A 16046-nucleotide genomic window follows, 5' to 3' on the forward strand; every position below is an offset into this window, starting at 1 on the left:
ATGTGGATAGGGGGGTGCTCCCTCTGCTGTTTCCTGAAGTCCACAATCATCTCCTTTGTTTTGTTGACGTTGAGTGTGAGGTTATTTTCCTGACACCACACTCCGAGGGCCCTCACCTCCTCCCTGTAGGCCGTCTCGTCGTTGTTTGTAATCAAGCCTACCACTGTAGTGTCGTCCGCAAACTTGATGATTGAATTGGAGGCGTGCATGGCCACGCAGTCGTGGGTGAACAGGGAGTACAGGAGAGGGCTCAGAACGCACCCTTGTGGGGCCCAGTGTTGAGGATCAGCGGGGTGGAGATGTTGTTACCTACCCTCACCACCTGGGGCGGGCCGTCAGGAAGTCAGTACCCAGTTGCACAGGGCGGGGTCGAGACCCAGGTCTCGAGCTTGATCACGAGTTTGGAGGGTACTATGGTGTTAAATGCTGAGCTGTAGTCGATGAACAGCATTCTCACATAGGTATTCCTCTTGTCCAGATGGGTTAGGGCAGTGTGCAGTGTGGTTGCTTCATCTGTGGACCTATTGGGTCGGTAAGCCAAATTGGAGTGGGTCTAGGTCAGGAGAGTCCTTGACTAGTCTCTCAAAGCACTTCATGATGACGGAAGTSAGTGCTACGGGGCGGTAGTCGTTTAGCTCAGTTACCTTAGCTTTCTTGGGAACAGGAACAACGGTGGCCCTCTTGAAGCATGTGGGAACAGCAGACTGGGATAAGGATTGATTGAATATGTCCGTAAACACACCAGCCAGCTGGTCTGCGCATGCTCCGAGGACGCGGCTGGGAATGCCGTCTGGGCCTGCAGCCTTGCGAGGGTTAACACGTTTAAATGTTTTACTCACCTCGGCTGCAGTGAAGGAGAGCCCGCAGGTTTTGGTATTTGCGTCTTATGCCACGTTCAAAACAACTGGGAACTGTGGATGTGTTCCATAGGACGCTTGAATGATGAAGTTCGCATTTATCTTTTACAATAAACTGTCAAATTGAGGAATAAAGTTTAAGACCTTTATTTTCCATCAGTACAAAAAAATATTTAGATGCTGTTCAGACAACAATGTTTAGATGCGTTTGTTGCGTCATACGTTCTGTTGCTACTGTTCCAATCACATATTTGAGATCGTACGCTGCAGGGACAGCTCAACAGTGATCACAAATATGTGATCGTACGCGTCAAAGGGTTAACTAAGTGAGAATGTGATGAGAACAGGGCTGCTTGCTCGGTGAAGTGTACTTTTTATTATTTACGCATTCAAATATGCTGTCACTGGCTGTGGCAAGCTACTTGTCCCACCTGACTATCTTAAGATGAATGCACTAACTGTAAATCACTCAAAGACAAAAATAAAAAAATGTAAAGCGCCCTCTTCAAGAAACCATTGAAAAATTATAAAAATTACAGCAAATGAGCAGATGTATTTGTTCATTGTATATATATAAAGACTGATACAAATATTTCTGTGTAAGGCTGATATTGGCTGATAATATCGGTCGGGCTCTAACAAAAAGATCCTATTCCTCATCATATTTTAATCTTACTGTGCCTTGTCCTCTCAGGGTCTTCATTGGGGTATGGTGGGGATAGGCTGCTCCCCTCATCTTCGCTCTCGCTGCCCCCTGGGCTGTTGGGGGAGGTGTCAGATGAGGAGGCCTGCTGGTGAGGGGGCTGGGGGTATGGGTGCTGCTTCCTCCCTCCCCTCTGGGGGGCACACTCCCCGTTCTGGGAGGGACTAGACACCTCCTGGGTCTTTTTGGCTTTGAAGAACACAGGCGACGGTGGAGTGTTCTCCATAGGCCTGGACAGAGAAGACACATTGGTACAATCTAAATCAGTATGTAGGTAAGCTGTATGTCTTGCGGTGAAAATCCCTGACCCACGTCACCTTTTCTTGGCGGTCCCCTTCACGGGGGTCTTATGTAGTTTGGGCTCAGCCTTGGTCTCGACGGTAGGCCTCTCGGGGTGGTTCCACAGCTTGTGCTTTTGGAGGCGGACCTTAGTGGCAAACACCGCCTTACAGTCCGGACAGCCATGACTCAATTTTTCTGCTATGGTCACCTGAGAGACATAGAAAGAAAGAGGGAGGAGGTAAAATAGAGAAAGGGAATGATATTGATACATCTAAAGTACAAAATCTAATTCAACAGGTGTACACGTTGACAATAAATATATAGACAACCTCGAAGATAGTGGGGGACAGATGGAAAAGACGGAGGGGGTGAGGAGGGACGATGTGGGGGAGCAGAATGGGCGAGGAGAGAGATGATGTGGTGTCTTACCCCCTGGCAGCGTTGGTAGTGGTATTTGAGGCCGTAGATGCTGGGGAACTCTAACCAGCAGCCTGAACCAGGACACTTTACCCTGGACCTCTTCTTAAACTCCTCCTTCCACTGGACCATCATGTTAGCCTGCAGAGAGGGAGATAGATGATATACACATGCCTTTCACACACACTCCTACATAGGAAGTAGGGATTAGAAGGGATAGTAGATACTTACAGGGATACTCCTGAGCTCCTGCACTTCAGCTCGGGGACGCCCCTTCTTCTTTCCCTCCCCTCTTTCACTACAGGGTGTACCTGAGAGAGAGAAAAAAGAGAGGGATAACAGGGTTTAGTTAGATAACTACAGTGAGGGAAAAAAGTATTTGTACATTTGCCCACTGACAAAGAAATGATATCCGTCTATAATTTTAATGGTAGGTTTATTTGAACAGTGAGAGACAGAATAACAACAAAAAAATCCAGGAAAACGCTTGTCAAAAATGTTTTAAATTGTCTTGCATTTTGATGAGGGGAAAAAGTATTTGACCCCTCTGCAAAACATGACTTAGTACTTGGTGGCAAAACCCTTTGCCACCAGGTTTGCACATGTCTCAGGAGGGATTTTGTCCCACTCCTCTTTGCAGATCTTCTCCAAGTCATTAACATGCTTGGAAAAGACCTACTGAGCAACTCAATATTTAAAAAACAGTGCAGGTACAGCTATGGCAGCAGACTGTTTAGCTGTGTGAGTGTGTGTGCGTATACATGCGTGTCACTGTGTGCGTGCATCAGCGCGCGTGTGTGTGTAAAGGCCATTTGATGAGCCAAATAAATCCCCTATACATCACCACAACCTCTGACAAAGCACACAGAGGATTCTCTCTCTCTCTCGACATATACCGCTTACACCGCTTTCTCCTTATCGCTCTTTTCCCACTCCCGACACTCTCTCTTTACCTCTCCTTCCTTCGCTCTCCCTCTCTTGTCCCCCTCTGCCTAGGTAAGGAGGGCAGGCAGGTTCATTACGTCTCTCCTTTTCTCCACCACAGTTCCATCTCTGCTCTATCAGCCCTCCACTACACCCCATTATGCTACACTACAGTATGAGGTGAGCGGGATGGGGGAGGATGGGGTCGAAGGGGGAGACCTGCACAGTGCACTCTAACAGATACACCACCATTCAGATGGGGAAGAGTGTAGAGAAGGTGAGGGAAGAGACAGAGGGGAGGATGTAGAGGAAAAGGAAGAGAGGACGGAGAATGGGAGACTCTCCTGTCCTGCTTTGTCCATCCAACCATGTCCCAGGCTAAAGATCCTGACAATTACATCCAGTCACCTTGGGCTGGGCGACATGGCCAAAATATCCTATCACGGTACTTTTCACATTTTGGACGGTATGACGGTATTTTATGTTTTTGAATAATACAATTATGCATTTGCTTTATGAGTAGTGTGTGTGACCATTGGAAGGCAACACATATATTCTAAATCATTTCAATGGGTCTTTCTCCATTCTGATTGTTTTATACTGTTCAACTTCAACCTAAAATAATTTCCTGCATTTCTGCATTTCCTGCACTCATTTGAGATCATTTCCACACTGCCACGATATGGGCAAAAATACTAGGCCTTATTTTTAACCAAATGTTGCAATTGCGATTTAGATCAAAACACTTGGGTGAACTTCTGGAATCATGGAAATATAACGTTTATTATAATTCTATAGTTATATATATTCTAAGAGTGGGCACTTTGAATACAGTGTTGTTTGATATGACAACGAATGAAAATGGCATGGACGAGTTGTGACAGGGTAGGAACCAAAGTGATGTTCAGTGTTTCCTAGGGGACCCTATAACCTTTATTTATGTAGCCAACTTTAATGCTTCGCCTATTCCTCCTTGATATAGAAGATACTGTTGCACAAACAACATGCTGATTTGGGCCTCCATCAACACTGGTATCAGGCTGTATTAGCCAGCTACGTTTGCTCTGACTCAGTACTTTTATTAGTTAGTATGCTAGCCAGCTAACTAGCGATTAGCGGCTAACACGATGTAGCTTAACTTGCTAAGAAATTACAAACAAGCTGTTTGCAGAGGCAAGAAACACAAATTAATGTCATTATAGAACGCTTGTGGGTTTACATTAAGATCAAAGTGAAAACAGCATCATTGTCATCAACATTGCTGCATTGACCATGCAGACTAAACGAAAGTCTCGTGGTCAAGCAACAACAAATGCTCTCCTTGAGTGACAGGGGTGGGACTAGGTCTGTGTGGAGAGAGACTTTCGGAGAGCGGAGAGGGATGACTCAAGTAGCGGAGTAAACTATAAAAATGGACGTTACACACGGGTATCACATTTAAAAAACCAAACATTAAAATACTGTTATTGAAGGTAAAAGGAAAAACCCAAACCGGTCCGTGCATCACTACCGGTAWATAGTAAAATACGGTATACCGCCCAGCCCTAGTCACCTATTCAACGTCCACTAGCTTGACAGTCCTGAATCAAAAAAACAGCCCTTGACTGTACTATGGACAGAGAGCTCACATCTAGATCTGGGCCTGTTTCTGTATTTTTTTTATTTAACTAGGCAAGTCAGTTAGGAACAAATTATTATTTACAATGCCGGCCTACCAAAAGGCAAAAGGTGATGGCCGCAGGGATTAAAAATAGCCACACAACATGGCAGCAGCACAACATGGTACACACATTATTGGGCACAGACAACAGCACAAAGTGCAAGAAGGTAGAGACAACAATACATCACACGAAAGCAGCCACAACTGTCAGTAAGAGAGTGTCCACGATTGAGTCTTTAAATGAAGAGAATGAGATAAAACAGGGTTAGAGGATTTCAGTTTCACTGATTTGACTTTATGTGATTATTATTTATACTGAAACACCATTTGATAGCACGGGGATTTTCCTCTCAGTAAACATAAGGTAAGGTATGAGGGATAAACATGTCATCTTTGATTGGGTACTGATGGTAATGATGCAGAAAAACTGATGATATTCTTTGTGCATAAACATTTCCCCATTAGCCCTCTCAACTATTGCTGTCTAATACTGTTTGCACACACACTCTCACTAATATGCAACATACACACCCATTCACGCACACACACCTCACATAAACAGTGTGAAGGGTGTGTATTAATATTCCTCAGACATAAGAAGGACATTGGCCTATTAGTTGTCTCACTTGCAGCAGGAGAGGTGATTCATTCAAATGGTGCAGCTCTTGAGCTGGGAGGAAATTGAGCGTGCATTTTAATTGCTGTCTTGGAAAATAAAGGCCTCTTAAAAAAAAAAGAAGTTATAATTAATGAATTTCATTATTGGGTAAGATATGTTCCTGTTGCTATGGAAATAAGACCCACCTCTCTTAGCTAGTACTACCATTTCCTGATGAAAAACCCCCACACACAAACACACACACACACGTGTGCGCACAAGAACACACGTAAGTATAAATACAAGGACAGAGCTAAAACACACACACTGACATACAAACACACTCATACACACACACTCACCATCTTCGTCAAAACACAATGCCTATTTTCTCTTTGAATCTCCCTCCCCAACATGAGACTGGCAAACACACACCAGACACACACGCAAACACACACACCACCCTCCCAGCTGTCTAAACTGCAGCTGCACATTGTTCAACCTCTCTGGGGAGAGAAGAGAGGATAGAAGAGAAGTGAGGAGAAAAGGGAAGGTATGAACAGACAGGAGGAGGGGAGATGAGAGAAGACAAGATTGGAGTGGAGGAGAAAAAAGGAGTCAGGCCCCAGGAGCATTGCAAGCTGCCTTGTGATCTCAATTAACCCGTGTTTCCCTAGTTACGCCGCCTGCTACCACTTTCCCTGAGCACACACACAAACACACAGGTGTTTGCTTTGACTTGTTACGGTGCAATAAATAATTTAAAACACAGCGACTAGGAAACACACACACACACACACACACACCACAGCAACACTCTGCTACAGCAGAAAGCAACCATTTGTTTCCCCTTTAACACACAGGAGCCTTTGTCTGTCTGGAACTCAGAAGTTTGTAAACAGACACACAGACAGTTTAGAACAAATGCTCACTCCCCAACCCCAGCAAATAGCATATCTGCGACCAATGCATGTACATACAGTATGGTACATTATAATCACATGTGGATCTGCTGTTTCTACAGTACACTCAGTCATTCTCGCCTCATAGTGATGAGGGTGTGTGGAACAGCTGGACCTAACAGTTGTCTTCTCACTCTCTCTCCAGCTGGACACCATTTCTTCACACTCTCACCCTTCCTTTCTTTTTATACACTTCACTTCCTCTTTCTCTCTCTTCTAGCAATCCCCCTCCCACTAGATAGATTTCCGTGAACTTCTCCAGCAAATGTTTGACGTCAACATTTAGAACGTTTGCATAGAAAACAGATGCTACAATTGTCTTCTACGGTGCGTTTCCATTGAACGGCCTCGTGTCGATAAAAAAAGTTGGACATAATGACGTCACACCTAAAAAATAAAAATAAAAATGGTCGAAGTTTTTCCATTTACCATTTAGGAAAATTGCTCGTGAATAAATTGTCGACAGTCTGTACGCCCTCCAAACTATCTGGTTCATGTCTTAGGTAGCCCGTGAAAGCCAGCATGGACAGAATGCAATAAATGACGAATATATGCCATATTCTAATAATTCTCATGTGGCCACGTATCGCCACGTTCCGTGCCATGGTGAAACTTGCGCTCCTGTAGATCAGAAAAAGCCAGGCTAAGCAATTCAGCCATCATTGAAAGTCAGGACAATCCTTGTCCTACAAAGAAACAGGATTTTTATCGTTGAACATTTTTATTTAGCAGTAGGCACTTAGAATGACCTGTGGAGTGGAGCGGAGCTTTGTAGTTCTGGGATAACGTGCCCTGTGTACCTTCACAATTATTTGTCAATCGTCATTTATTCTAAAAACACAGTTTTCATCGTCATTTGTCGCAATAAAGTGCGACAAAAGAAAAATCCACCCGTCGAACGAATAAAAAACTGTGCTCTTTAGAAAATGTCTCCTATATCTGCCGTTTCCATTACACATGTTGCTAGGATTTTTTTTCCGACATTGCTTTTGTCGAATAAACCTGGGTCATGGAAACCTGCCTAGTTTCTTGATCCTCTCTTTCCCCATCTCCTTCCTTTTCCCTCTGAAATATTATAATAATCCTCTGTCTGTCTCCCCCCTCCCGTCTCTCTCTCTCCTTCTCTCTCCTGTCGCTCTCTCTCGTGTCTCTCCCGCTCTCTCCAGTCTCGTCTCTCTCTCCTGTCGCTCTCCCCCTCCTGTCTCGCTCTCCTGTCTCTCTCTCCTGTCTCTCTCCTGTCTCTCTCCTGTCTCTCTCCATTTTGTCCGTGTCTCTCTCTCTCTCTCCCCATGACATCTGTCGCTCCCTGGCCTGTTTTCAGACAGTAGGAACACACTAACATTACAGCTGCTCAGACAGTTGCTTCAGGTAGCCCAGAAACATTCATTTTCCCTTTCCCTCTCTGGCTGAAGGCCCTCTTTAGTTCACACACACACACACACGTTACTTCTCCATTCGATAGCACAAAGTGCACTACAGAGCATTCTCTATGAGCCAAGAATCCACACACAGCACAGCTCAACTGTGGGGGTATCTTGTTACCAAAGACGATATGTCACGCTAAAAACGGCAAAATCAACAGAAACCCAAAACTCAATGATTTCTGCATTCTGAATTGGCTCTTAGGACCTACATTGATTCTAGAGCACTCTATTCCAATGACAGACTGCCTGGTATGCCTCACGTCATTCTAAAGTTTAGAAAGATAGAAAATGTTTATTTAAGTTCTGTTGATTCTATCAGCCTACAGTGTCTTGTGGACTCTACTTATGAGCCGCTTAGGAGCTGTTGAAGCAACAAAAAAAACACATTGCTCTGAGATGGAATTCCTAGACTGTTTACCAAGTAGGCCTACTAGATTATTAGGATCAAGACTAAAAGACTTTAACAAGCTGTTGTTCAGGTTATTATTCATTACATACATAGAGTTGAAGTCGGAAGTTTACATACACCTTAGCCAAATACATTTAAATTCAGTTTTTCACAATTCCTGACATTTAATCCTAGTAAAAAGTCCCCGTCTTAGGTCAGTTAGGATCACCACTTTTGTTAAGAATGTGAAATGTCAGAAAAATAGTAGAGAGAATTATTTATTTCAGCTTTTATTTTGTTCACATTCCCAGTCAGAAGTTGGGTCAGAAGTTTACATATACTCAATTAGTATTTGGTAGCATTGCCTTTAAATTGTTTAACTTGGGTCAAACATTTTAGGTAGCCTTCCACAAGCTTCCCACAATAAGTTGGGTGAATTTTGGCCGATTCCTCCTGACAGAGCTGGTGTAACTAAGTCAGGTTTGTAGGCCTCCTTGCTTTTTCAGTTCTACCTACAAATTTTCTACAAGATTGAGGTCAGGGATTTGTGATGGCCACTTCAATACCTTGACGTTGCAGCAAAGCACCCCCACAACATGATGCTGCCACCCCCGCTTCATGGTTGGGAAGGTATTCTTCGGCTTGCAAGCCTCCCCCTTTTTCCTCCAAACATAATGATGGTCATTATGGCCAAACAGTTCTATTTTTGTTTCATCAGACCAGAGGACATTTCTCCAAAAAGTACGATCTTTGTCCTCATGTGCAGTTACAAATGGTAGTCAGTTCTTTTTATGGCGGCTTTGGAGCAGTGGCTTCTTCCATGCTGAGCGGCCTTTTAAATTATGTAGATATAGGACTTTTTTCTGTGGATATAGATACTTTGTACCCGTTTCCTCCAGCATCTTCACAAGGTCCTTTGCTGTTGTTCTGGGATTGATTTGCACTTTTCGCACGAAAGTACGTTCATCTCTAGGAGACAGAAGGCGTCTCCTTCCTGAGCGGTATGACGGCTGCGTGGTCCCATGGTGTTTATACTTGCGTACTATTGTTTGTACAGATGAATGTGGTACCTTCAGGCGCTTGGAAATTGCTCCCAAGGATGAACCAGACTTGTGGAGGTCTAAAAAAAAATTATGTCTGGGTTGATTTCTTTTGATTTTCCCATGATGTCAAGCAAAGGCACTGAGTTTGAAGGTAGGCCTTGAAATACATGCACAGGTACTCAAATGACTCAAATTATGTAAATTAGCCCATCAGAAGCTTCTAAATCCATGGGATCATTTTCTGGAATTTTCCAAGCTGTTTAAAGGCATAGTCAACTTAGTGTATGTAAACTTCTGACCCACTGGAATTGTTATACAGTGAATTATAAGTGAAATAATCTACCTGTAAACAATTGTTGGAAAAATTACTTGTGTCATGCAAAGTAGATGTCCTAACCAACTTGCCAAAACTATAGTTTGTTAACAAGAAATGTGTGGTGGTTGAAAAATTAGTTTTAATGACTGCAACCTAAGTGTATGTAAACTTCCGACTTCAACTGAAACATATTTTTATACAAAAATATTATTACATAATGGCGGCAGGTAGCCTGGCGGGTAGGAGCGTTGCTGGATTGAATTCCCGAGCCTACAAGGTAAATATCTGTCGTTCTGCCCTTGAGCAAGGCAGTTAACTCAAACAAAAAGTGCTCCCTGGGCGCCGATGATGTGAATCTCGGATTCAGAGAGGTCGGGTTAAATGCGGAAGACACATTTCGGTTTATGGCTTTCCCCTTTCCTATTATCAATGTACCAGACCTGGGTTCAAATACTATTTCAAATATCTCAATTACTTTGACATACATTTGAAGTAAATATTCAGATAGATATCATTCTGAAAAGACAAGTAGTTGAATATTTGAATGTACTTGGAAATACACTTGGAAAGTATTTGAAAATTCTCAAATACACTGACAGAAATACAGTGCATTCGGAAACGTTTTCAGACCCCTTCCCCTTTTCCACATTTTGATAAATAACTGTCACGACTTCCGCCGAAGTTGGTGCCTCTCCTTGTTCGGGCGTCGTTCGTCGTCACCGGCTTTCTAGCTGCCACCGATCCATGTTTCTGTTTTCCATTACAGTTCTCCCCCAAAACAAATATTACCAATCTATAACTCCTATCGATTGTAGCTTTGTGTTCTCACCAGGAAGAGAGTTGAGAGGAGAAAGGCTTTGGGATAGATGAGGGAGAGTAGAAAGAGAGATAATGAGACACAGGGAGAAAGAGAGAGGGAAATATTAAGGGGCAGAAAGAGAGAGAGAGCTGCTAGTAAAGAGATGCTCGGTCAGCAGTGTGGTGGGCTGGAGATGAGGGACTACACCGTTGGTAGCCTGACAGTCCTGTCACTGTTGAACTGCCACCCCCGCATAACCAGCGTCCCACCACACAGGGGGTACCAGACGGACAGACTGTCTGCTCTGGGGCCCAGAAGTAGGGTGATGTGGCCCCTAGACGCTGATCTAATGACAGTTTTGCTTCCCTGACCTTAATGGTTAAGGTTAGGATTTGGTGAGGGAAAGCTGTTCTTAGATCTGTGCCTAAATGCAACTTCTATCCCATAGTCAGGAGACTTAAAATACTTTCCAAAAAGCAGACGGTGCCTTTTAAGGTAATCCTATGATAGCATGTCATCATGGAATTGGCCATACAGCTCTAATGGTGCTACCCGTTTCCCTGGTTAACACCCTATTCCCATGACTCTGGCATGCAGGCACACACACTAGTCTATTCCAGACAGACACCCTCTCTGACCACATCCTGTCCTGTTAGCTGTGTTTCGGGGATGGCCGAGTGACAACCCAACCACACCACTTATTCTCAATGATGAGAGCACCATGCTGCTTCCGTTACTAAATGAATCCCACTTTGTTGTACATGTACAGTATAAAAACAAGAGGAAAACCAGTGGGCCTCTGGGAAAACATAGGAAGTGTATGGAATGTCTCACCCACCCTATACTGCCCTTATGACGTTATCTGATGGTTTGTCCTAAACATTTGTTGACCTGTATATAAATGTGACAGCAGAATCTAAAATGTGTGTCCGGGTAGACTGTATTCGAACTGCTCTAATTCACTTCACAATATCAGTGAAATGTACCAATTCAGTGTGTATCCGGGCTAGTGTCTGGGGACAATAAGCAGTTTGTGAACAGCCACTATAGTAGCTACAGCTGAGAGATCAATGGAAACACTGTTAGGAGCATAACGAGGTTCAATAAACCCCTTCACCTCCAGACATTTACTTGACGCTTTACCTCCACCTGGAGACGGGTTCAATTGGCTTGGCTAGGGTATACAGTAGTGTTCAAGACATGAATACAGTATTATTCTACAGTCCTACTGTATGTCCCTTGGTATTCACAGGACATCTACAGAAACCATGTGGTAACACTATTTTCATTTGACCTTTTATTTAACTAGGCAAGTCCGTTAAGAACTTAAGAACAAATTCTTATATACAATGACGGCCTACCCCGGCCAAACCCGGACGATACTGGGCCAATTGTGCGCCGCCCTATGGGACTCCCAATCACGGCCGGTTGTGATACAGCCTGGAATCTAACCAGGGTCTGTAGTGACGCCTCTAGCAGTGCCTTAGACCGCTTCGCCACTCGGGAGCCCACTGGGTACTTTCAAGCCACAATAAGTGACATAGCCAACATAGGACCCAGGCCTGTTGCTGAAAGACCTATAAAATAACCAATATATAACCACTAGCAGGATGCTAACAACACAGGCCATATACTGGAAGAGCATTGTTACTTACTAGTGAACCACAGCCAAGTTTGTATGCCTTCTCCCTCACAGGACCACAACTGAAATTAAAATTACCCTTTTAACTTTTTCTTTTTTTACCCTTGGTCATTTGGAAGGAATGTACTGTTCTTATCCTATCTGAGAGGTCAGACAGTACCTCAAGAGTTACGGATATAAGCGCATTTTGCATATTAAAATACTTAAAACTGAACCTCACTAGTGTCGCGAGCTTCCACCCCTTCTCTTTCCCTCCCTCCCTCGCTCCTTCCCTCTCTGTCCCATTCTGGCTCTGATTCCCAGTGATGTGGGATAACCAGGTGTGGGACTCTTGTCACAATAATTTGAGCCTGAGGGCTCTATTCTCGGCTAGTGTCAAGCCAGCACTGTTAAAGCCACCGATCTCCAATTTTCAAACCCTAGCGCCAGGATTCGTAATTTACCTGTCTTAAATGCTTGCGCTGAGGTGGGAGTGTTGGCAATATCTGAGGTGTGTCCTTATAAACACATACTAAAGTGACAATTTCTGTATGTGCTGGAGGGGATATTCAAGATCAACTAGTCGTTTATGGCATGGATTTTGAAAATGGAAGCGCAGCCTATCCAGCTGTGACGCACAGTGCCCATTTGCACATGGAACAAGAGATGTGTTTTAGTGTGCCCGTAAACCTTGTATTTAGAAACATAACTCATGTTTTTCCCCCCATTTCTTTCATTTGATTAAAAACCAAGCATAGCCGCCGCTCCTCACAATGAAGGCATTTCTGGGTGGGGAACGACCAATGGGTGGGAAACCCTTTGTTTTTGTTTCACATCCATGGCATTAATAACAATTACATCATTAATAATACTTAAAAAAAATTTAAACAATGGCAACGCTAACTATTCTCTCTTTGAATTTGAAAGGCCTAAACCCACCTATTAAACGTTCCAGCTGTCTTGATAGCCAAGCAAGAAACCATATTGATATAGCAAATGTTACAAGAGACACACCTGCTTCAAAAGGACGAACATAAAATAAAGAACTATTTGTCAAAACGTTCAGCTTTTTCATCAGCCCCAAATAAAATTAAAGGTGTAATCATAATGATACATAAGTAATTACCTTCCTGGGTAAAGGCGAAGACCAAGAACGCATAATCAATTTCCTGAAATGTATCCATAGTGGAAAAAGCATTTCATTTATTAATATGTATGATCCAAATTCATATGATACTACATTTTTGGATTCTCTGAACAGCATATTGTTTGGATTAACTGATTTCCATCTGGTTATTGGGACAGACATGAATGACATGTGGGACAAATGTAATAAGACAAACTACAATCCACATGCAACCAAGGCTCTCCAGCATATACTCTCTGATTACAACCTCATTGATGCATGGCGGGCACAAAATCCATAAGGAAAAGAGTACACTTTTTACTTAAACAGGCATAAATCTTTCACGCTTACTAGTGCCAACTTCAAAATGTCAGAATCTGCTAAAAGAGCCACAAGATGGAGTTTCAATACTACAAAATCCTACATTCTGTGATCAATTTCATATTGAACTAAATTAATTCCTAATGATCAATACAAATTCAGTCAACAACCCTTGGACTCTATGGGATGCCACAAAGGTTTTATAAAAAATAATGCAACTGACAGAGAGCATAATTTGACATCCATCGAATAAGACTCAACCATTACTTCCGTGGTAATCGTCCCACTCATTTACTGGCCAACAAGCTACGCCGTAATGATCAATTAGCCGATATAGCAACTATTTAAGAGTTTTTGAATCAATTCCATGAGAATATTAGTCACATGCACAGGGTACAGTGATATTCTTATGCTCCGAACTCCAACAGTGCAGGTCAAAAGCAAAGAGAAGTGAATGAAACAATAATAAATATACACATTTACAACTGTAGAAATGATAAATGTCCATTGGGGGCAGGGTAAGTGTTCTTGGGGGGAGCAGCAGGGGGGGAAATGAGAAGTGAGTGAAACAATAAGGAATAAATATACACTACCGGACAAAAGTTTTAGAACGCCTACTCATTCAAAGGTTTTTCTTTATTTTTACTATTCTACATTGTAGAATAATAGATGAAGAGATCAAAACTACGAAATAATACAATCATGTAACCATAGTGTTAAACAAATCAAAATATATCTTCAAAAAGCCACCCTTTGCTCAGACCCCAACCAAGGAGCATCAAAAGTCAAATTCTCAGACAACCCAAAGATTCCTTCATGCCCTTCCAGACTCCGACTGCCTACCCTTCATGCCCTTCCAGACTCCGACTGCCTACCCAAGGACTTCAGAGGACAAAAATCAGTAAACCACCTAACTGAGGAACTCAATTTAACCTTGCCCAATACCCTAGATGCAGTTGCACCCCTAAAAACATTTGTCATAAGAAACTAGCTCCCTGGTATACAGAAAATACCCGAGCTCTGAAGCAAGATTCCAGAAAATTGGAACGGAAATGGCGCTACACCAAACTGGAAGTCTTCCGACTAGCTTGGAAAGACAGTACCGTGCAGTATCGAAGAGCCCTCACTGCTGCTCGATCATCCTATTTTTCCAACTTAATTGAGGAAAATAGGAACAATCCAACATTTTTGATACTGTCGCAAAGCTAACTAAAAAGCAGCATTCCCCAAGAGAGGATGGCTTTCACTTCAGCAGTAATAAATTCATGAACTTCTTAGAGGAAAAGATCAATAGAAAGCAAATTACAGACTCCTCTTTAAATCTGCGTATTCCTCCAAAGCTCAGTTGTCCTGAGTCTGCACAACTCTGCCAGGACCTAGGATCTAGGGAGACACTCAAGTGTTTTAGTACTATATCTTTTGAGACAATGATGAAAATAATCATGGCATCTAAACCTTCAAGCTGCATACTGGACACTATTCCAACTAAACTACTGAAAGAGCTGCTTCCTGTGCTTGGCCCGCCTAACATAATAAACGGCTCTCTATCCACCGGATGTGTACCAAACTCACTAAAAGTGGCAGTAATAAAGCCTCTTGAAAAACCCAAACCTTGACCCAGAAAATATAAAAAACTATCGGCCTATATCGAATCTTCCATTCCTCTCCAAAAAAATTGAAAAAGCTGTTGCGCAGCAACTCACTGAAGACAAACAATGTATACGAAATGCTTCAGTCTGGTTTTAGACCCCATCATAGCACCGAGACTGCACTTATGAAGGTGGTAAATTACCTTTTAATGGCATCAGACGGAGGGTCTGCATCTGTCCTCGTGCTCCTAGACCTTAGTGCTGCTTTTGATACCATCGATCACCACGTTCTTTTGGAGAAATTGGAAACCCAAATTGGTCTACACGGACAAGTTCTGGCCTGGTTTTGATCTTATCTGTCGGAAAGATATCAGTTTGTCTCTGTGAATGATTTGTCCTCTGACAAATCAACTGTAAATTTCGGTGTTCATCAAGGTTCCGTTTTAGGACCACTATTGTTTTCACTATATATTTTACCTCTTGGGGATGTCATTCGAAAACATAATGTTAACTTTCACTGCTATGCAGATGACACACAGCTGTACATTCCAATGAAACATGGTGAAGCCCCAAAATTGCCCTCGCTAGAAGCCTGTGTTTCAGACATAAGGAAGTGGATGGCTACAAACGTTCTACTTTTAAACTCGGACAAAACAGAGATGCTTGTTCTAGGTCCCAAGAAACAAAGATCTTCTGTTGAATCTGACAATTAATCTTGATGGTTGTACAGTCGTCTCAAATAAAACTGAAGGACCTCGGCGTTACTCTGGACCCTGATCTCTCTCTTGACGAACATATCAAGACTGTTTCAAGGACAGCTTTTTTTCATCTACGCAGCATTGCAAAAATCTGAAACTTTCTGTCCAAAAATTATACAGAAAAATGAATCCATGCATTTGTTACTTCTAGGTTAGACTACTGCAATGCTCTACTTRCCGGCTACCCGGATAAAGCACTAAAACTTCAGTTAGTGCTAAATACGGCTGCAAGAATCCTGACTAGAACGAAAAAATTTG

At 42.8% G+C, this 16046-nt stretch overlaps 1 protein-coding gene across 2 annotated transcripts in view; it reads right to left on the bottom strand.

The window, feature by feature from the left end:
- LOC111979653 (zinc finger protein 512B-like) overlaps window positions 1-16046 on the bottom strand; it is an 86367-nt gene that overhangs the window by 38434 nt on the left and 31887 nt on the right. For both annotated transcript variants that reach the window (XM_024010269.3, XM_024010268.3), the window contains exons 4-7: window positions 2491-2570; window positions 2272-2400; window positions 1878-2050; window positions 1534-1790 (exon numbers count right to left, since the gene is read on the bottom strand). In XM_024010269.3, coding sequence (XP_023866037.1) covers window positions 1534-1790; window positions 1878-2050; window positions 2272-2400; window positions 2491-2570 — 639 coding nt within the window. The remainder of the gene's footprint in view (window positions 1-1533; window positions 1791-1877; window positions 2051-2271; window positions 2401-2490; window positions 2571-16046) is intronic.

This window comes from Salvelinus sp. IW2-2015, linkage group LG19, assembly GCF_002910315.2.
Source record: "Salvelinus sp. IW2-2015 linkage group LG19, ASM291031v2, whole genome shotgun sequence".
NCBI classification, from domain to species: Eukaryota; Metazoa; Chordata; class Actinopteri; order Salmoniformes; family Salmonidae; genus Salvelinus; species Salvelinus sp. IW2-2015.